This window comes from Xiphias gladius, chromosome 9 (genome assembly GCF_016859285.1).
Source record: "Xiphias gladius isolate SHS-SW01 ecotype Sanya breed wild chromosome 9, ASM1685928v1, whole genome shotgun sequence".
Classification (NCBI taxonomy): domain Eukaryota; kingdom Metazoa; phylum Chordata; class Actinopteri; order Istiophoriformes; family Xiphiidae; genus Xiphias; species Xiphias gladius.
In genome coordinates this window covers 19,105,009-19,126,201 of record NC_053408.1, presented here as the reverse complement: position 1 = coordinate 19,126,201, position 21,193 = coordinate 19,105,009, and the positions used below count along the sequence as shown (strand labels likewise).

At 41.3% G+C, this 21,193-nt stretch overlaps 1 protein-coding gene across 1 annotated transcript; it reads right to left on the bottom strand.

Moving 5' to 3' along the window:
* Window positions 1-768: 768 nt before the first annotated feature.
* Window positions 769-15,201, bottom strand: LOC120794388 (cerebellar degeneration-related protein 2-like). Its single transcript, XM_040135431.1, has 6 exons — window positions 14,895-15,201; window positions 6,936-7,048; window positions 5,884-6,032; window positions 5,634-5,798; window positions 5,304-5,511; window positions 769-4,279 (listed from the first exon to the last, which is right to left on the bottom strand). The coding sequence occupies exons 1-6, from the start codon at window positions 14,971-14,973 to the stop codon at window positions 3,512-3,514; spliced, it is 1,482 nt and encodes a 493-aa protein (XP_039991365.1). The 5' UTR covers window positions 14,974-15,201; the 3' UTR covers window positions 769-3,511.
* Between the last annotated feature and the right edge of the window lie 5,992 nt (window positions 15,202-21,193).

Below are 21,193 nucleotides of genomic sequence, written 5' to 3'. Positions count from 1 at the left end.
AAGTGCCCGGTGCCCTGGATGGGGATCGGGATATTCTCAAATACTATGACCTGGGTAGAGATTTTTTTTTTTTTTTTTTGGGGGGGGCAACTTTAACCCAAAGTTCAGTTCTAGTCTCCTTTCTTGAATACTTATGTTCTCTTTAAAAAGTCAAGCAAGGCTAAACTAGACAGCGATCACTTCTACAAGAGCAAAGGCCTCAAGGGTGCAGACGAACCTGTGCTAGCCCGACACCCACCTCCACCCTCTTCCCATGAGCCAGTGCCGCCCTACGGTCACTTAGAAATGTTGAAACTGCTGTGGACGAGGGCAAAGGAGGACATTCGGTACTAAAATTAATTGCTAAATTGGTGGTTTCTGTTTTCTCTATAATTATTATTATTAGTAGTATCTCACCAATATGATTACTTTATTAGTATAGGTTTATTTAAGTACTGTGATCACAGAATCACTGTAAATCCAAATGTTCTTAGGAACATGTTCACCTTCCTGTGTGTCTTAAAATGTGCTGTCTTTTCATTGCCACAGTGTGAATATCCTCTGTCCTAAAAAGTCAAATAAACACAAGATGTCAGTTGACAGAAATGTTTGCTGCACTGCACATTGTTCTTCCACCACTCAGTGTATTCATAATTACAGTAAATAAAATAACACGGGATGCATTATTTCAATGCTTTATTAACAGGGTAATAGTTCTTAGTTCAGTAATGATATGAACTAAGAACAGACCAGACTAAACTTTAATGCCAATATCTTATTAACTAATAATGCACACGTAAATAAAGCAAATTAAATTTGTTTATTCTGACAATGTTAGTGACAGTTCACGTATAGGTACTGAAAAAGTCAAAAAAAGAAAAAAGAAACACTCACAAATAAATACACAAGTACAATTTCATAAGCTATCCTAAATATGCAAGAGATGAGGCGTCAAACATTTTCAAGTGCAATAGGTAAGACATTACAGTACAGAAACCAAATGAGCCTTCGTAAAATGATAACGGGCTCTGGTTCGCCATCTGGTTTGTCTATGCTAACAGACGTTCCTCCCTCCCTTCTAACAGACACGAGCACTGACTTCAAATGCACTTTATACACCACGGTTATCCAGAAGAATTCAACTGCTGCAACTCTAAATCAACCTTTATTTCACCCAGCAGGAGGCAACAGGATACCTCTCTGTCTTCAGTACCGGGTTTCAGAAAAACATTCATCCTCCACACCTCTTTACACACATAGCCTCAAAACACGCATGTCGGGTCCCTCGGGTGTCAGCTGTGCCACATGTGAAAGGGTTCAAGCTTTCTTATGTCTTAAATTTTGCTGAATCAGATATAAAATATTAGCTGCAATAACATTCATTATAACAAAGGTTTATACATAGAAGGGTTACCCAGAAAAAGGCATAGGTATTGTATACTGTGGAAAAAGGTGCAATATATTTGCAGGTAATTTTATAGTTTGGTAAGACTGCTAGGTGTTAGACAAAGCCCTGGTTTGAAGCCTCATACTAGTTAGTGTTCTACTATACAGTGTGTCTGTCTAGCTGTAAATAAGGAAAATACTCCCAAAAATGTAGCTCTAAATAATATCTTATCCACTATTGTAATATCAGTTTTCGCCACTGGACCATTTTCTTTAAAAAGGATCCACATCCCTGCGTATTTTTTTTTTTCATGCTGTCTTCATTTAATGGCCTTTTTTTTTTCAACGGCTTCCCCAACAAACCAAAAATGCTTATACGGTATATGGTGCAAAAAAAAAAAAAAAAAGATGTTTCACTTAACCAATAGACCCATTTACTTCATAGTCTTCAGGATTTTTATATTCTCTATAATGAGAGATGAGCGTCCATAATGCCTAGAAAATGGTGGAAACAACAATCTGTACAGATTTTCATTTGCAACTTTTCTCTGAGACAGCAACGTTTTAGCATTTAGTGGAAGCCTCGCCACACATTCAAAACTCAACAGCTTTAACAATCTAAATCTCATTATCTAAAACTAAAATAAGCTTGCATCATATAATGTAGATATTACTTAGTACTATGTATAAATAGCAGTGCTTCTTGTATTTCATTGGGCAAGTTTACTTTTCACCCAATGCATTGCTGTAGTCCATATAAAGACCCACTCCAGTACTCCTTAGAGAGCTGAGGTGACTTTAACACTGTGGAGGGAGAAGGTTTTTAATTTGTAAATGTAAATCAAATTTCCAGTCTAGGTTCCTTTCCTGAAGTTTCACAGTTAGCAACCATTTTTCACTTGATCTCCAATGACATCTGAGCACTTTCAATGAAAGGAGATTAAGCACAAGTGTTAAAGTAATCAACAATGTAGTTCAATGTTTTGAGAAATACGCTTATGTGCTTTCTTGCCGACAGTTTGAGGAGAAGATCGATACCACTATTTTGTTTGTATGCTAAACATGAAGCTACAACGGGCAGCCCATTAGCTTAGCTTAGCACCAAGAATGGAAGCAGGGGGAAACGGCTAGCCAGGCTCTTTCCAAAGGTAATAAAATCCACCTACCAGTACCTACCTCCTACTGGCCAACAGTCGTCTGTTACAAACCCCCCGTTAAACCAAAAGTTGTTGTTGTCGACAGGGTCAGGCTCCAGGGTGTTTTCTCCGTTTTCAGTCTTTATGCTAAGCTAGGCTAACCGGCTGCTGGCTTTAGCTTCATATTTACCATACAGACATGACAGTGGTATTGATCTTCTCACCAATCTCCCGGAAAGAAAGCAAAATTTCTTGATACGTCAGACTATTCCTCAAAATTTCTAGACAAACAGGCGAGGAGCCGCAAACATTAAAACAGCAGTAGGGAAGATCCCACAAAGTGAATGGGGCACAATGGTAGCAATGTCATCCTGCCTAAAGGCTTATTTAAATTTAGTAGAGTTTTATTTTGTATAGTGATATACTGTATATAACGGGAGAAGAATTATTAGCACCTCAACCACATTCTTGAGACAGACAGCACTGTGGCCTGAGAGGATCAATATTTGTCTTGTGATTATATAAGTGTTAGTAAAGTCCATTATAGTAAACTTAACAGATACAGTTCGTGTTAATTTTAGATTTCCATTCATGGTCTTGTCAGAGATGCAATTTTCTAGTGAAGCTTTAATGTTTAGTGCACTTGTGTGGCTCTTGAGAGGCATATTGCTATTATTGTGTTATTGTGGTACATGCCTAAGGTAGTAAGGCATTGAAGCCAGTATCTATTTAGTAGGAATACTGAATAAAAGAATATGAGGGGATTGATCTGCAAAGTTTTAAAACTGATCACATGCAAATCAGATTCTAGTGTTTGCTGGAAGGTTCCAGTTCTGGATTCAAACCATGCAGTCTCATTTGACCTCAGTTAAACTGAGCTGTACTTGAATTTAGCAGTTTTTTGAAATAGCATCCTCTATAACTATGTTTACACCAAACCCCTGTTCACAAACTTGAGCACTCAACACTGAAAGCACATAATCATCCTTATGTAGCCAATCAGAGAACCATTAGTGTTTACTAGATTTGCCAGATTTCCCAGATTTGCTAGCTTTAGCAGCTTTGGTAGCTTTGATATCCATCTTGGTTTTCTGGATACGAGAGAAGATCTCCTTAAAAAGGGCCTTGTACTCTGGTGTGTTCTGTCCCAGTCGTTTATCCACCGCCTCCACCTGCTTGCTGATGCTCTCAATGGCCTCGGGGGTGGAGGGCGACTGGGTAGGAGTAGGGGGTGGCACCGGGGTGGGGCCCACGGCACAGTCTTTCATGGATGGGTCTCGGGAGACTGGTCGGGAAGTCTGGACCTCGGCGTGACAAAGGCTCTCCTCGTGGCGCCTACACTTCCCTAACAACTCCTCATACTTCTCCAGTAAGGCGTGGTACTGCTCGTCCACCTCCCTGAGGATGGACATCCCTCTCTTCCTCACGCTGTTGGCGTGGAGAGCGTAGCTGCCTCTCCTGCGGCCAGAGGCATCCCGGGCCACGATAGCGTTGAGCGCTGTGTCGCTGCAGCTTTTCCTCACAGGGCTGGACTCAGGTAATGCCTCACCCCCAACACCCCCTCCACCTTCTGTTTCCTCCCTCACCCCTCCTCCCATCTCCCCGACCGCCCCTTCCATGAAGGTGTCAGTCTCCGGGGTGCTATTGAGGACAGTCTGGGTGAGAGCCACGCCGTCGTCCTCGCTGCTCAGCAGGAAAGTCCGCGCTCGACGTAGCTGCTGCAGCTCCTGTAGCTCCACCTCCAACTCCCGTACCCTCGCCTGGCAGCCCTCAGCATCCTAGGAGCAAAAATACAATTTTACTTTGCGTTTTTAATAACCGTATGCAGACGTCGGGGTTTTAACTTACCAAGCATTAAATGTGGTAGTCTTTGTACACATTTACTGCTCTTTTCTTTGAATTCTATTCCACATAAACCTGCAATAACTGATTTCTGGCCACTTGAGGGCGGCGGAAACAAGCTGTAAACACAGCACTGACACATTATCACCGTTTAAGTATGGTGAACTTGAGAGCGGTGAGACTGAACCGGTTAACACTGCGTGCTAAGTTAAAAAACACACTATAAACCTATAAAACTGCAAATGCTGACATCTATGGGCGACCAATTTAACATTGCACAAAATCATTCGATCCATTGTTATTATCAAAATATTGATTGTAGCAGCTTTAATGATGAATTACAAACTTGAGCCACTGTACAAGCAAATGAAAAATTGTTAAAAGAGCATAAATCTGAAAGTATCCTATTGGTCCTGCAGGTCAGCAGTAACTGCAGCTAATGATTATTTTCACTACTGATGAATCAATTAATCTAAAAAAAATCATTCATTAATCATTTAGTCTATATTAATCAAAAGATTATGAGGAGCACATGGTGACACCTTTGAATTGATAGTTTTGCACTAAAAGCAGTCTAAAACCTAAACATATTCCATTTACAATAATATAAAACAGAGTAAGTCCTCATATTTCAGGGGGTAGACTATTCAGAAACTGGAATATCTGGCATTTCTGTAATCATTCAGCCTGACATTGTGTCCGTGTTAACACTTTTCTAATTGGTAATATTTTTTCCTAGAGAGGTGGCCATCCAGTCAGTATCGTTTACTGAAGCTGTGGAAGCAGTTGTTAAGAGCAGTGAATGTTTCTGACTAGAAAAATGCTGATCGATGACCGCTCAGTTAGATATTTCTACAAATAAAATTATCCGGTAGAAAAATATTTTTGACAGATGTATTTCGGTAAGTGTCTCCAGCACGTGTACCAAAACCGTTCAGACTGGGAGACTGCGTGTGATACCTGCACCCGTGTCTGCAGCCGCGAGAACTCGGCAAGCAGCAGGTTGCACTCTCTCTCCACCCCCTCTCTACGCCCCCTCTCAGTGCGGACGGCAGCTCGCAGGGCTGACACCGCTTCCCTCAGGTGCTGGTTCTCTTCCTCGAAGGGTTGACTCTTCGCATCCACGGTAAAGCTCTCAGCCCTGCCCACTACAAACTCATCCTCATACCTGAAAATGTGACACATACACATACAGTAGGCAGTTTCTCACAGGCAGTGTTTTTCATTGTTGTAAAGATGACGCCCCCCCTGCCCTCCTCTTTCATAGTCTGTGGAAAAAATAACAAGTACCTGGGCGCTGTGCAAAGCTCCCTCAGGCAAGGGAATGAGTGGATGGTCTTGCGTCGTTCCCTCTTCTCCCTCTTGACTCGGAGCTGCTCCATGGAGCGAAGCTGCTCCACCTGCCCTGAAAGAGACTCCACCTGGTTCTGCAAAGCGTCAATGGTACCTGTTAACCTGGTCCGGGAGGAAGAGCACATGTTTAGGAGGGAAAGGAGGAGGGGGAGGCAGTAGGGAGAGGAATACTCCCAGTCCCTCTCACCTCTCTATCTTTTGCTGCGAGGCCTTGCTGTCCGTCACCAACGTGTGGTTGGTGCTTTCAAGTTCTCTGGCAGTCCCGTCCAGCTGCTCGTACACTTTGGCATGCTGCTCGTTCATGTCCCGAAGAACCTCCAGCTGCTTCGATAGGTACTGTCGCACAGACACATAGACGGGCTTTGTAAAAACAACTAAATGCAGTGAACTTGCACACAAATCCACACAGAGTAGCAACATTCTTAGAAGTAGAAGAGCAGCGGGGGGGGGCAACAAGCGCTTTCACTGGCTGTCATTGGAATTTGGCTGTGCTTTCCCAAATATAAGATATTGATGTGATTATTATTTATTAATTATTTTATAGGATTTAGAGTCCTATTTAATATGAGGTAATCTACTGCTTTACCATTCAGTTTATTTATTGACTATTTACTCCTTTTTTTAATTTGACAAAGCAACCTCCCCTCAAGGTCCATTTAGTAGCTGCTCTGGAGATTTCAATCATTATAACATGATCTTTATCTGCAGATGGAGTTTGGCAGTTATCAAGGAATTATATATGTTTAAATTTGCTTATATCTTTTTCTGAAGATTTTGTTTTGGATGATCACGTGATATGAGGTGAGATTATTATGTCAGCTACTGTTTCCAAGGTCAAAAGGAATTTAAACCTCATCTGTTACAAAGTCATAACTTGTCGTACCATCATCAAATCAAATATAAAGTAGTAACTTAAACCATTCAATTAAACAACAATTTGCATGGTTGTCTTGTTCGTCCCTCTAAAACTTCTTTAAAATTTCTAAGATTATAAAAATGATGTCAAACAGGTGTCTCTTTATTAAAGGGACTATCCCAAATGTCTTTTCCATTAACTATACTTTTATTGAATTTTTGAATTCAATTAGTGGTTTGTGTAAGTGATGGAGTAATTAGTTCAAAGACTAAATCTAAATTCTAAAAACCAATCAACAGTAATAAAAACAAAGCCCTTCTCTGTGTTCCCCCTACCTGCAGGACAAGCTCCTGTCAGCTTTGGCAGCACTCCGTCATTCATACCTCAATCTCCTGTACTTGCTCTTCATTAGTGATGTACATCTGCTGCAAGGAGTCCTCCAGCTCCTTGTTCCTCTCCAGCAGAGTCTTTCCCAGCTCCGCCGCCAAGTGGAGGTCTGGAAAATTGGATAGAAATTGAGAAAGAGATGAGGAAATCAGCCTGCAGGCCATAAAGAGAGATTTAGATAGTGAGAGACGGATACAAAGTGTGAACACAGAGGATAGGGAAAAAGAAGGCCAAGTCGAGGCGGGAAAGGAGGGGCAGATGAAGATAAAAGGCAGGAGTATTCGAGGCATCTTCCCTTTTCACATATTAAGAGTATGTGACAAAGGAAATGGTGGCAGAGTAAAAACTTAGGAGAGGAAGCATTCAGAGGACAAGAGGAAAGGGAGGAGCTAATCTCACAGAAGAAGACATATTGCAGCCGTACAATTTAAATTACCCGCTGTCAGGATTAATAGAGCACATTGTTCTATTTTAGGCAAGGTTATAACAGGGTCTGGAACAGAATGAGCAGAGGGTCCATCACGCCATCTCAGTCTGCGCTGGACTGGTTCAATTAGAGTTAGGGGAGCAGGAAGACAGAGGGACAGTACAGGGACACATGCTGCAGTAATACCCTGCAGCATGTCTCCCTGCAGGTCCTCTTCTCTCCACTGACTGAATATGAAGGTCAGAGACTGGTGCAAAGATTATTTGGAGTGACGGCTCTCCATGGAGATTAGGACAGGAATAGGCTGAGATTCAACATGCTGGGTTGATGGAGGCAAATTTACATTTAACGTGTTAAATAAAGTGCATTTTTGACAGTGAATTTCTGCTCTTGGTAAAATAAAAAAATAAAAAAACGTGATGTTTATTGGACCACACTGGTCTGTTTTTATATGTGCTTCCAGACAAATGCACCTCCAAAGTAAGTGTCCTCTGTCTTTATTCTAACAGTGCTCTGACGCAGCGGTAGCGATGGCCTACATTGTTGGGTCTGAGTCAGCAAAATGTGGTTTGTGACCTCGCAAAAAGCAAGCGAGGGACCAGACCGAACGGCTGATGAAGTCATCTCTCACACAGTCCTGGCTTTGTCTTTAAACATGAATAGTGATCACTAGGATGGATGCCAGGCCTAGAGCTCCTTACAGCAACTCCTGAATTGTATCACTGCAGTGTTTACCTATAACTGCAGTTCTGCCATGTTGGGATGGAGTAAATAGAAAAATCATGCTCCCAATCAGTACAAGCAAACCAATATCTTTGAATTTTGGACTGTTGGTGAGAGCGAACATAAAAAGCAATTTAAGTTAAGTTTTAAGTTTCCCTACACTGTACTGTGTTTTAGCTTTGGTTTTGCAGTCCGTGACACTATCGTTTTGTTTGAGTCTCACCGCTCTCATCAGCCTTTTTTCCAGCCGCAGCAGACAGCTGCTTTCAGCAAAAACTCCAGATAAATCCACTGAACGTTACCTACCAAGTACCAAACGAAAGAGAGACAAAGCGGCACTTTAATTTGCCAAGTGTCCAGAACTAAAGAAAAGAAAGAAAGAAAAAGAAAGAAAAAAAACTAGAAGTTAATCTAGGTGTAAAGATCCTCCAATAAAGTTTACTTCACTCTCTACTGACTTTTTCAGTAAAGCCTGACCGATAACCTGGACAATTTGTAGCTCACTGATAAATGTTGGCTGATAAGTACCAAGAAATTGGAGTACAGAAAAGCTTTGTAGCAATTTAGAAATACTTTTTTTTTTTTAACTTAAAAAAACATAGAGAGTATTCACCAATATACTCTATTGAGATTTTTATCTAAAAAAGTCAATATTGGTAGTAGCCTCAAAAATCCAGAAACAGTCAGACTCCTTTTCAGTCACTGCATGTTTTTAAACCATGCTCCTCTACTACTTGGCAGTCCTGTTCTCACCTCCTTCAATTAGACTAATGAGTAGCAAGCTAAGCAAGCATGCACTCTCCAACAGCTCCATATGGACTAATTCACACACTTCCCTCTGTGCTGATAGTATAATGAATTCCTCCCGGACCTGGCATCATCAGCTCAGGTACCACTGAATGGATCGCAGCTCCATGCTGGAGTGAGTCCAACCAGCCCACTTTCTGTTAGCACAAGTTCACAAGAAATGCTCTTTGGGAAAAGCGTACAGTTCAAAGCATGGAATTAAAATCTTTAATTCAGGCCCATGAAATGTTATTACCATAACCGTGAAGGACTCAAAGGTGATGATAAATAGTATCCTATCTGATAACAGGTGAAAACAGGTTTTTACTCCACTGTTTTTCAGTTTTTGGTGTCTGAGGCTGTTTAGTGAGAGAAACTGATTGAAAGTAGTAGTTGAAAGCACATACATTTGTATTTAATTTGAATTTAATTTGAGTTTTCACTTGCAACCCAGAGTTTACTTGGCTGTCATGGGGGTAGCTCATGTCAAAACGTGGCCCAAGTATGAAACTTTAATCCCGTGATACAATCTCTAAACAATTATGATCTCCTACCTGTATATGACCATCAAATAATGACAACAGGTAGTCAAATATGGGGATGTCCAAGACCATAGTTACATACTACTTAGGTCACATGATGACAATTGTGATTGGATCCTCTGGAAAAAGCTAGTAAATGGACTCAAGGTCAGAGGACAAAAGACAAAAAATTTTGACAACAGACATATATATATATATGATAGATACAGATGCTGTTAATAGTAATTTAATCTGTAGTAGTTGAAGCTACTATAATCAGCATTTTTCTATTAACAACACATGCAACGACTACGTGTATGTGAAAGGGTTCACTCGTAGTGACGAGCACAAAGAGAATTTCCTCAGTGACTTTCACCTCTGTGGGGCTTTAATGTTTTTCAGCTCATCGTTTTTATTTTACAAACCCACGACATTATCATTCTGGTTGAGTCTCAGTGCTCTCATCTACATAATTCCCGCTGCAGCACTGTACTTCACCTGCAAAGTACCAAACACCAGACAAACAAAGTTAGCGACTAGCTGGTTAACATGGTCGACCATTTAGCAGCTAAACACAGATATTTTTCTCAGAATTTGGTGGAGATCAAAAATGAGCAACTCGCTAACTAAGCAAGATAAGTAGAGTGAATGTTTAACTCACATTTGTTTGGTGGCAAAGTCTAAATGAATGCTAATGTGCTCTGTGTTTGCTGGATGTATAGGAAGGCAACTGTATGCTAACAAGTTTACCATAGCAAGTTGTATTTTAACTTTGTTTTATTTAAGTTACATTTTTATGTAAACTAGGCTTCTGTTGAGGTTCTCTTTTTTTTTCAGTGAAATATCCTCTGACACACCAAAAGTAATCTGTTACTCAGATAAGCTCAGAAAGAACTGGGTAGTTAGCATTGGCACTGTTAGCAACAATGGCTAAACAGAAAAAGAAAAGAGCACCCTTAAGATAAATTGATATTTTATAGTCTGAAAATAACTCAGTTGACCCTGTAACAATGTCATAGTCAGTTTAACGTTAGTCTAGCCAGCATTCCTCCTCTAAATAAACTAAAAAGAATTGTACATTATATAAGCAGAAGCAGCCATGGCTAAAGACCTATGACAAGCTCTTTAAATCCTATCCAGCCTTGGATCAGTCTAACAAATCTAAAACCAAATACCAGTAAGAAAACAACATAACCCAAACACTTCGTTAGTGTCCATTTTCAGATGTGGTTCTCTCTTTGGCTGCCACAGAGAGAGTTTGAGCACTCCACAGTAAAAAGCATCAGTGACAGGAGAATAACAGGACGAGGAGGAGGAGGAGGGAAGAAGAGAACGAGGAAAACAAAGTGAGAGTGGTAGAGGGGAGGAGAGCCCATGAACACAGCTCACTGCACAAGCAAACAACTTAGCAAGTCAATACTCGCCACAGACAATTATCTGTTTGCTCCAGACAGACCTGAGGCGTGACCCACCAAGAATGAAATCACTGAGGCCAGAACTCGGACATAATCATATCATGTATGAAGAACACATTTCCTGCGTTCTCCAGAAAACCAGCTGCAACCAGTTGAGAGTGCGTTTGCGTGGTAAAAGAACTGCACGCAATAAAAACAAGGGCAAGTTTAGGTTTTAGACACCATTTTAATACAACCAGCAATCAAAGTTTTCTTTTAAAGAATCCATGGATATGTGTGCATACATAGACAGGCATATTCTTTAAGATACTGTACATGGTTATCTCTTCCACTGACAGTGTTGTTATGGTAGGAGCATATCACCCATGAGATTCACTGGAATGTGGAAAACAAGATGTCTCCTCTTCCTCTTTTTCTCTTTTTCTGTGTTGCAGACCAGACGTCTTAACAGAAACAGTTCTAGGAACATTCAGTGGCCAGAAATGAATTATTCACTGCTATAGCAGAGTGCTGCTCTGTATTATAAACTGCCCTAATCCATGCTATGTTCCAATGCAGCAATGTTTTGCAAGATTTTTATGGTCCACACTGAGGCCGTTGCTCTCTCTATGGGTGGAATAAACACTTATTAAGCTGTAACAGGAGCATTTAAACAGTCGAGGGAGTCTCTCATCTGATTTAAGTCAAGCCAACAAGCCTCCAGTCTCAGCTGGTAGAGCTACGTATTTGTTTCTTTTACATGAGCCAACAGAGGCTCTGGCTAACGCACAATAGGCCCAAACAAAGACGCATCCTAATTACATGTCTGCATTCCTCTTGTTGTCCCTCTGTGCGGCAACTGTACAGTGTGTTATCAAAAAAATGTCCTTTCAAGAACTGTGGCAAATATATCTCAATCCATGTGTAACTTCTTTGGGGATCAATCCAAATATTTTATGGACCAAATCTGATGATAGAAGATTAAGACTGAAGGTACAATCAACAACCACTTATAAATTTAAGTACTTGATTTGTCTTTCACTTCCATATAATTAGTACTGGATTACATGGTTCTTTCCAGGAAACTTCTTTGTAGAAAATTAGGAAATTGCAGACCCATAAAAGAATTGTTGCCACTTTATTTGCCATAGTAAAATTCTGGCGGAGGAAAACAGAAGTATATGCTTTAACAGTATCTGTTGATGTGGGTGCTGAGCTGACGCATACAATTACCATTACAGAGGTAAATAAAGTTGTATTGAATTGAACTCAACTGAAATTATGTATGTTCCGACCCAAAAAGTAGTAACATTTAAATATAGACAAAGACTTGGTCAAAATTTGTCCAATACATCTTTAAAAAAAAACTCCACCATTTTTTACATGAATATGACGTCCAATTCTGGAAAAAAAAAGGATGGAATATGTAAAACTTTTTTTTAGCTTCTATGTGCCTCAAAACATATTCTTCTTTGGTTCTAATGTAACTCTCCATCAGCTTGCATTCAAATCTCTGAGTCAGTGATAACTAGCATGAAAGTCGGTTGGGTTCTATCCCATCCTTTTATCGACATTATTGTGTAATTTCAGTCCCTGATTCGAACGCAGCTGCTTAAGGCAGCAGCAGAGTTACATGTGGCTCTTTGGAATGAAAGCTTGTAAAAGACCTCAGGGCAGACTGACCAGGCTGCCAGTGGTCCCTGCATGACAGCAAGGTACAGTAATACTATGAGAGTGGTGTTTCTCTCTCTCTCTCTCTCTGAAGGACTTGCAGAATCCTGAAATGTCACACAAGTGAGGATGAGCTCAGGCAGCCAGCACTCTGAAGCTCTGAGAGGTCTGACATCCCCTCTGTTCCGTCAGACACACACATGAAGACACTGCTCATTTACTACACCAGCCATTTTGACTTTCAATGTCAGTCCCCTGCACTGTCGTCTTATTGATTCCCTCTCTCTTTTTTACTCTTTCGTCTTCTTCACCACCTCCCAAAATAAAAGGACGACTGAAGCTCCATTTTGATCCTTAGGTCCACTGACGCGTGACACTTCACATCATGACTGTAGAGACGTGTGCATCTGTGTGTGCATGTGCGTTTCTACATCAAGTAAAATGTCTGCATCGGCACCCTTCCACCTCGGCCAACGGAAACGTAGCATTATCATTACCTGGCAGGAGGACAAGTGATTGAGAGATGAGGGGAGACAGGGAATGAAGGAAGTGATGCAGAGGACGACGGCTCCTCCTTCTTTGATGACTGATGAGTCATTTTTAGAAAATGTAAACTTGTCATGCATATATTCCTGAGATTGATCATAAACTTAAGATAGTATCATGTTTACTGGCTTTATTGATACAATGCGTAATATATGGTGATTTTAATTAGCATAATGAATTTGGTGGTAAACTGGCCAATAAACATCTTTGAAAATTTTTAGTCCATAGCAAAATATGAAGTGTGACCTCATCCCAAATGTAGTTTTCTGCTGTTAGGTCCCTTGAACTGGAACTTAAAAAAGCTAGTCCTCATTTCTATGGAGATCCGCTGATACAAGGTCCATGTGGCATTACAGAAATATGATGTAATGCGCTTTTTACATCTGGAACACATCTGGAAAACCTTTGAAAGGGTTGTCACATGATCAGTTGATCGTTTTTTTCCCTTTAAGTCTCTCAAACTAAATATATTAAAATATTAGGACCATGACTGACAAAGAGGAAATGAAACAGTCACTTGTACAGTTGTGATATAGTCACATACTGTATAATGCTACCGTATAGAGCAGGTGGCCTTAATGAAAAGATAGAGGTTAATTAGCTGGCTCTGAATTACGTTAATTAGACACAGACTCAACAATGAACCCTCCTGCTGGAGTGCTTTTGCAAGATTTTTCCTCTGCAAAAGTTAATTCAGTCAGAACTATATGCACTTGAGCTGCAACAATCAGTCAATTAATCCACTGATCAGTTGACAGAAAATTTAATTAGCAACTATTTTGATGGTTGGCTAATTATTTTTGACATTTTTCAAGCAATAAATTCCAAACATTTGATGGTCACGGCTCCTCAAGGGAGTTTTTTATAGACCTAAAGATTCATTCATTCGACAAAGCATTCTGCAGATTAATCAGTAAAGAAGTTCTAACGCGGATGATGACAAAATCCACTGAAAATACAGACTATACCATGTCTCTTTACAGTCTAATGGTTATTTATAGATGCTGCCACACCAATGTTTAAACTCCTGACACATCATCAGTGTGTAGCTTTGGTGAGCACATTAAGCAAGCAGTGCATCTTTGTGTTGACTTGTTACATTAATATGTGTAGGTATGCAGTGGGAAATAAAAACGTGTGACAAAACCTTGACCTATAGTTTCCATGGCACCAAAAGCAACCGTACACCAAATTTGGACTTTGCTTTCCCCCAGGAAAACATCAAATTTGATTTCACACTGCTTTGAAATGATGGGTAAATGCCCTTGAAATGATGAACACACTCCGTTCAAGTGCACATAATTAGGCCCTGTATTGTGAAATTGTGAAATTTCATAATAAAAACACAGGGGGAAATGTCCATCCGATTTTCTCAGAAGCCAAGGCAACATCTTCAAGCTTTCCAAAACCCAAAGATATTTCATGCACAATGGAATAAAGCAGATCAAATTGTTGATGATTAATTCTCTGCCATTCTACTGATCAATAAAATGACTAATAGTGGCAGCACTACAACATCTAAATTTCACTTCTCCCTCTTTGGGAAAAACCAAATCAATTGGTAGCCTAACGTGAAATCTTCCACAAAGGCCTGATAACGTGGCTACTGGGGATCTGTCACCGTCCGATGCTGACAACTCCTTGCAGCACCAGGCCCTGCTTGGCATGCTTTCAGTGCATTGTTGTCAAAGAAGCGCCGCCCGCACATTAAGGACTACTTCCACGGTGAACTGACCGCACTGAAATCGAGGGCAGACGTCTATGGGCCATCTCTGCCGCCTCTTAACGTGACAGAGAGCCTTTGTTTAGTGGAGGCCAGCTGACCGGCCGGCGCCGGCAGCTGACAGTGGGGATGCTGCGGGCGGGGAGGATGGTGTCTGGTCTTACCCTGCTCCAGGTCCTGCTGGTCGTACCACGGCTCTTCCTCTTCGGTCACGAATTCCTCCATTCTCACTGGGCTTAGCATGGGTGACCCCCCCCCCACCACCTCCTCCTGAACGCGGGAAGGAAAAAAAAAGACAAAACCCTGAGGAGCAAGCCTCTGTGTAGGAACAAAAGAGCTGTGGCAGGCGGGAACCTCCAGGAAGGCAGCGGTCGCTCCTTCGAGCTGGAGCTGCGCACAGGCTCTTTCCAGTCGGGAGTGCTGTGTTGTGTTGTGGCTCTACGCGTTTCCTCTTTCCTTCCTCTCTTCTGTGTTTCCTCGGGGCCCCCCTCGCCTCCCCCTCCTCCCCGCCCCACCTCCGCTCAGCACCGGCCCATCCCGGTGCTCGGACCCGCCGCCGCCGCCGCAGAGGATCCTCAGACGTGGCAGCGATGTTGCAATAACAGCGCTTCCTTTCTCCCCGTCCTCAGCAGCACGCGCCTGATGCCTTCACGTGCTGCTCGTAAGCGTCGGGGTTGCCGTTTTGTCTCCACTCGTCCAGCCCTCGGTCGAGTGCGCCCTCTGCATTTTTCTATGCATGTGAAGATGACATGAAGCCATTCACTCGGACCCATTAATTACAAAGACGCATCGGTTTAGAGGCAACCAGATAATATATGACAAAGCTGAAGTTTCAGACCGCGTCTGAACGCTGCGTCGGGTCATAGGCTACATCTGACTTGGACGATGGAGCTCCGCAGGGGCCTGCGACATTGAGAACTTAGGAAATGCACGGAGGCTCATCACCAAATGACCAAATATTAATCCCCAATGAGGGTGATATAGCAGTGTACCTAAAGGGACAGTAGTTAAAGTCAGTTAACGTAGCACGCTAGGCTGCCTAGGCTGTGCAGTGGAGAGACAATTCAAAAACTGCTCCAGACACCTGCTTTCAATCTCTGACAACACAGCTTCCAACTCGGCGCCATTGAACACAACTTGAAGTGCTCCTGGGTGGGAAGCCAGTGGGGGATCATGTACTTGTTGCAGCGCTTAGTGCCTTTTTACGGGTTTGCCTGTCTAGAGTCTAGGTCAAAAAGTGAATAAAAGAATGTAAACACTATTACGTCAGGTTGCGTAATCAACACAAGACAACCTGATAATGTACAATACAGCTACAGTGTCTGTTGCGGTGGTGCTGGGTTGTAAGGAGCTGACAGTTTGTGTAGGGCTAAATGGCTGGATGCTGGATTCGTTTTTAAAATCTCAACACTTAAGTTCAGCACGTGGCATATTTTAGTAAGAATTACTCTGAGGCCACCCAGACACCCTTTACAGTCCACGTTAAGTGCATCCAAATAGTGTGCACTTGTAATATCACAACTGTGGGCTTCCACAGGCTTCCATTTAGTGCACATGATACTCGGTTCCTGCTCAGAGGTCCGATGTGCTCCGAAGAACAGCTGCTTCAGGAATGAATTTGAAGTGATCAGCTAAGGCTGTTTTTTATAACTACGGAAATCTGAAAGGTTTTTCTGTTCAGAGCGAGAACCGTGGCAAACAAAACAAAGCATTCCTCCAGATGTATGCTCTTGGTAAAGCACTTGAATGTGAATATCATCAATTTTTTTGACTGTTCTTGTCTTGACAATTGTAATACACATAATTTTTGTTATTTTTTTTTTATTTAGGGCTGGGTACCAGTTTAAATTTTTTGATAGTAGTGCCAGTAAAATACATGTTTTTCTACAGAGTCTCCTTATGTCAATTAACACAGTGAGTCAAAGTAAAATAATCTAAAATTGGCAAAATTTTGATTTCAATCAGGAACTGTCTGATTAAAGAATAACAAGATTATAAATCTGAATAGACTTTCTGCGCCAGCCCTGGGTTTCTGACAGTTTTTGATTCTCTTTGATGAGATTCCATTTTGGTCGGCACTACATTCCCGTTGAAGTGTGATACTCAGGTAAATGCAACTGAAATGCAGTGTAAATAGTGACATTAAGCTGTCCCTAATATTGCTTGGAAGCTTGGAAATGTGATTGCTATGCAGTTATTTCTGTTGGGTTGTGTGGCCGCTGAGTGAACTGTGTAGTTTAACTGGGGCTGACTGCTGGAGATGAGTCAGTTCACTTTCTACTACAAGCAGTGTTATACGTTACTCACACCACTAGAGGGCGAGCTGGTGTTTTATACTTGTATATGCCTTTATAACCTCAGGGATCCTTCTTATCCCTAAGTTTTGAATGAATACAGTAATACTTTACTAACATTATATACTGCATGGATTCCTCTTGTCCCCTCACATCTCCATCTTATCATTGTTAAATATGATTTTGAGCTTAATTCTCATCATCTCTTTGACAGATGGACTCCTAAGTTCCCTGTGTAGAAAACCACCGAATTAGTGTGCTTTACTCGGTGGAACCCATGTCTGTGCCACGGTTCTGTGAAAGAGAAATCGAATGATCTCCTTTACCAAGTTCTACAACTTACTGAGGGGGACTGGGAGGGAGACGTACAGTATCTTGTTAAGGCCAGTAATACAAAAAGATCCGCTTGTTGTCCAGATAGAAACATTTCTTTTGCTGTCCTAAATTATGAAGGTTTGCAAAATGTGTATCACGTGTTTTGCATTAGTGTGTTCTGTGCTGCTGGACAGTGCACAGTCAACCTCCATATGAGCCTTCCTAGTGCTGTCACTGATTTACTAATCTGTTTAAAATCCTCCGACATGACTCCCCAACATGTCCGTTTTCATAACATAGTGATATCTATAGCCTCGATGGCACACACTGAGGCCACAGATGGCGGCCCAGACTCAGACTGGAGATACAGCCAGAAGGGCTGTTTTTACTCATTTCTTTACGGCTGTGAGTTGACCATGTCCCCTGAGGATCGTAGTTGAAAACACACACACACTGAAATACCTGCCTTATCGATACCAGCTGTGGTCGTGGTGTCTAGAATGAAGCGTTTTTAGGACGCAGCCGGGGTAGACTGACCTGCAGTTATGTCATTGATTATTTTCCTGTATGATTTACTGTATGTCATCGTCCTTCACAGTTGAGTCATTTTCTCGAACTAGCACACACGCACACACACTTACACAGTCACATTGCATAATTCTAGATACACTAAAGAAAAACTTTTGCAGGAGCAAGATGGACAAAGGGTTAAAAAAGACAAGTGATTCAAAACAGACATGTTCTCAGAATTCAGAACAGCTTTGTCTTAGTTGAAAGGAAAGGAGAAATGAGAAGCTTTGCAATTCGAATGGATGTTTTGTGCGATGAAAGCATAGTGTGTTATCTACCCCATACATATATATTATCAGCCTGACTGTGGGTTAATGGAAGAGCTTTTAGCAGCTAGTGTTCTCTCTTTGTCCCTCCCAAACACACACACACACACACACACACACACACACATACACACAAACAATAACTTGCAGTACATACATATACACTACTATACATCATTGAAAAGACCTTTATTGTTGTCTATAATCTCTTTTTTATTTTGACAGTTTTGACAAACAAACAGCAGTTAAGTTAGGATGGCATTGTTCCAGTTCAGATCAAGGAGAACAGAAAAGACAGAGAGGGAAACTTTCTTTTCATTATTTTCCCATCAACCCACACAGTGTGCTGCACACAAAAAAGCGAGAGAAGAGAGCACATTATTCCTACTCTGGTATGACACTGGTATAGGGCCAACTGCAGTAAATTTATTCACTTGATTCAATTACGTTTTACAGTTCTGCTTCCATTTAATTTCTTAGAAAGTTAGAATGTAGTGATGCAGAGATTGGTTTCATACTGTTATTCAGACCTGCAGGAATGAGGAGTTTGTGCAAAGTCTTTATTAAGACAGGGCAATTGTGATCATTTGCATAGAGTTATTCCTGTAATTCCTAAGTTTAATTGTTTCTCCCCATGAACGTAAAGCAATGCAGCTACTTCATAAGAAAATATACCGTAGTTTATCTAAAAGCATGATCTTATTTCTCTATTTCTATGACATGTAAACAACACTAAAGCAATGAAATATTATAAAAAGACAGCGATAACAAAACAAAGCTGGTTAAATGTGCACTAGTAAAAAGTGTTTTCAGTCTGCTTTAAGCATTCCACCTGCCAGGATCATGAAAAATAAGCATTATCACCAACTTTGAGTGTAACCCTTGGAACAACAAGAAGGCCCCTTCCATGTGACCGTAGAGATTCTGATAGGCAAACAGGCAGATGTTTCAAAATATTTTAACTATTTTAACATATTAACTAAATAAATGTACGTACTAAGTGATTAATCAACAAAATAACTGACACATTAATAATCAAATAATAAATAAGAAAATAATCAAATATTTGTCCATCTTAAAGCTTTGGCAAACATTTTTTAAATCATTGCAATCATATTTGTAAGCATATATCTGCTCAATCTGCAAATACATGGTAGTATACTAATTATACAGTAAGGGGATGACTCATTAAAGTTGATCAATTCCTCTACATGTGTGTAAGTCAGGATGAAATCAGGATGAAAATAAAGCCGTGGAGTGAACGAGGTTCACTAAAGTTCAGGATGTGAAGGCTGTAGAGTGCGCTCTGTGTCTGACAGCATCAGGGGTCATTGGGTTAAAGTGCTATCATGTTACACACAGAGCCTGCCTGACACAAAGCCTGAGTGGAGGCTGACTCAACTGGTCTCAATTCATAGGACCTCCCCGCATCCTTCCACATAGGGGTCAATGCAAATGAGCCTATTGTTGCACAGTGTGCTCCCTACTTACTCATAAACCACTGACACTTTCCACCAATGACAACAACATTCCAACACATACATTAATCTTTTCTTCTACAGGATTTAGATTGGAAATGCGATGTGAATTTACATTGAGGATTCCACTGAATGAGGACTTTCAGTTGTCGTAGGCTGAATTGTGAACTTCAGAGTACAGTTGTCATACTTTTAAAGATGTCAAAAACAGTTTTTGCTCTTGGCACATTATTAGCTGTGAGAAATTCTTTTCTGTTCAATGATGAATGTGCTGTGGACCAAAAATAGTTAGCAGCTAACTAATGACTAGAGCTAATAAGCATTTAGCAGCTAAAGAGCCAGAGTCGGTAGAGACCAAAACAGAGCAAAAAAGGAGAGACAATGCGATGGATGTTAAATGAATGCTAATGTTAATCCATATCTGTTGGATGTCCAAATAGGCAATTGTTTGCTAACACAATGCCAACTTTCTATGGTTATAATATGTCAGTGTTGTGTTTACAACTTGTTGCATTGTCAAAAGGAGAGTGACTGTTGGACGCAACCTTCGTCTGGTTGCCAGGTATATGACTCCATGCTACTGTATCTGCTGGATGTGTAAATACGCAACTGTTTACTGTCACGTCTAAGGCATGTATGTATCTAAAGATCTATCTACAGTATACTACTGCAAGACTATTTCTGACTAAGATGCATAACTTTACGCTTAATTTCATCTTTCAACAGCCTCAACTTTAACACACTTCCGTTCTGCAATATGTTCTGATAAAGTTTTAGGAAATGAGTAATGGCCACTTGTGTATGAATGGAATGAATGGAATTAACTGGAGTCTGGAGTCCAGATATCCTTTAATGCACGTAGACACCCACACAGTTGATTTTCATCAAAGCCACTACTCCATTATGGCCCATTTTTCATCAACAAAACCAGGAGAAAACACAGCAGCCAGGGCGCTATTTCAGAAAATAAACAATTACAAAATGAAAGGAACAACCTCATTGTTCTTTCTTTCATTCTTTCTGAGACCCTTTCTATAACCCGGAGACCCCACCTCTCATACAGATAGAGGTGGAACTCGCAGGGGGATTATCAGTATCCAGTGGATTTATCAGTAGTCTCTCCAGTACTGAAAATGTATCTTGTACAACTTCCCCTGTTTGTACATGGAGGAAACAAGAATCAACAGCAGATGCAAACGTACATGCTCTTGAGAAATATGGGAGTCAACTGGTGGGACGCCAGATGGATGCACACAGGCACCGTATACACACACACCACCCCCTGCTCCTTTTAGAGGGAGCCTCGTCTCCACGGTGACTAAAGACAAAAAAGAGGCCCTGGCACAGCTGGTCTCTACCAACAGAGTGCGGGGGGGGGCCAGTGAATGAGTGTTCAGATGTACAGACAGGACAGAGGGTGAGGGGGAGTGAGAGACAGCGTGAGCAGCATGAGCAGCAATGAAGGAGTGAATCTGGGAAGTGGTTGGAGGGGGGAGATGCTGGGAGGAGAAAAAGGGAGGGTGACAGAGGAGGAGGAGAG

Excerpts from the sequence above, each read along its gene's own strand:
- LOC120794388 (XM_040135431.1), bottom strand. The coding sequence starts at position 14,973 with ATGCTAAGCCCAGTGAGAATGGAGGAATTCGTGACCGAAGAGGAAGAG. Across the intron at positions 6,033-6,935 it reads AGCAAGTACAGGAGATTGAG|TACCTATCGAAGCAGCTGGA; the intron begins GTATGAATGACG and ends TCTGTGCGACAG. Across the intron at positions 5,799-5,883 it reads TCGCAGCAAAAGATAGAGAG|GTTAACAGGTACCATTGACG; the intron begins GTGAGAGGGACT and ends CTCCCGGACCAG.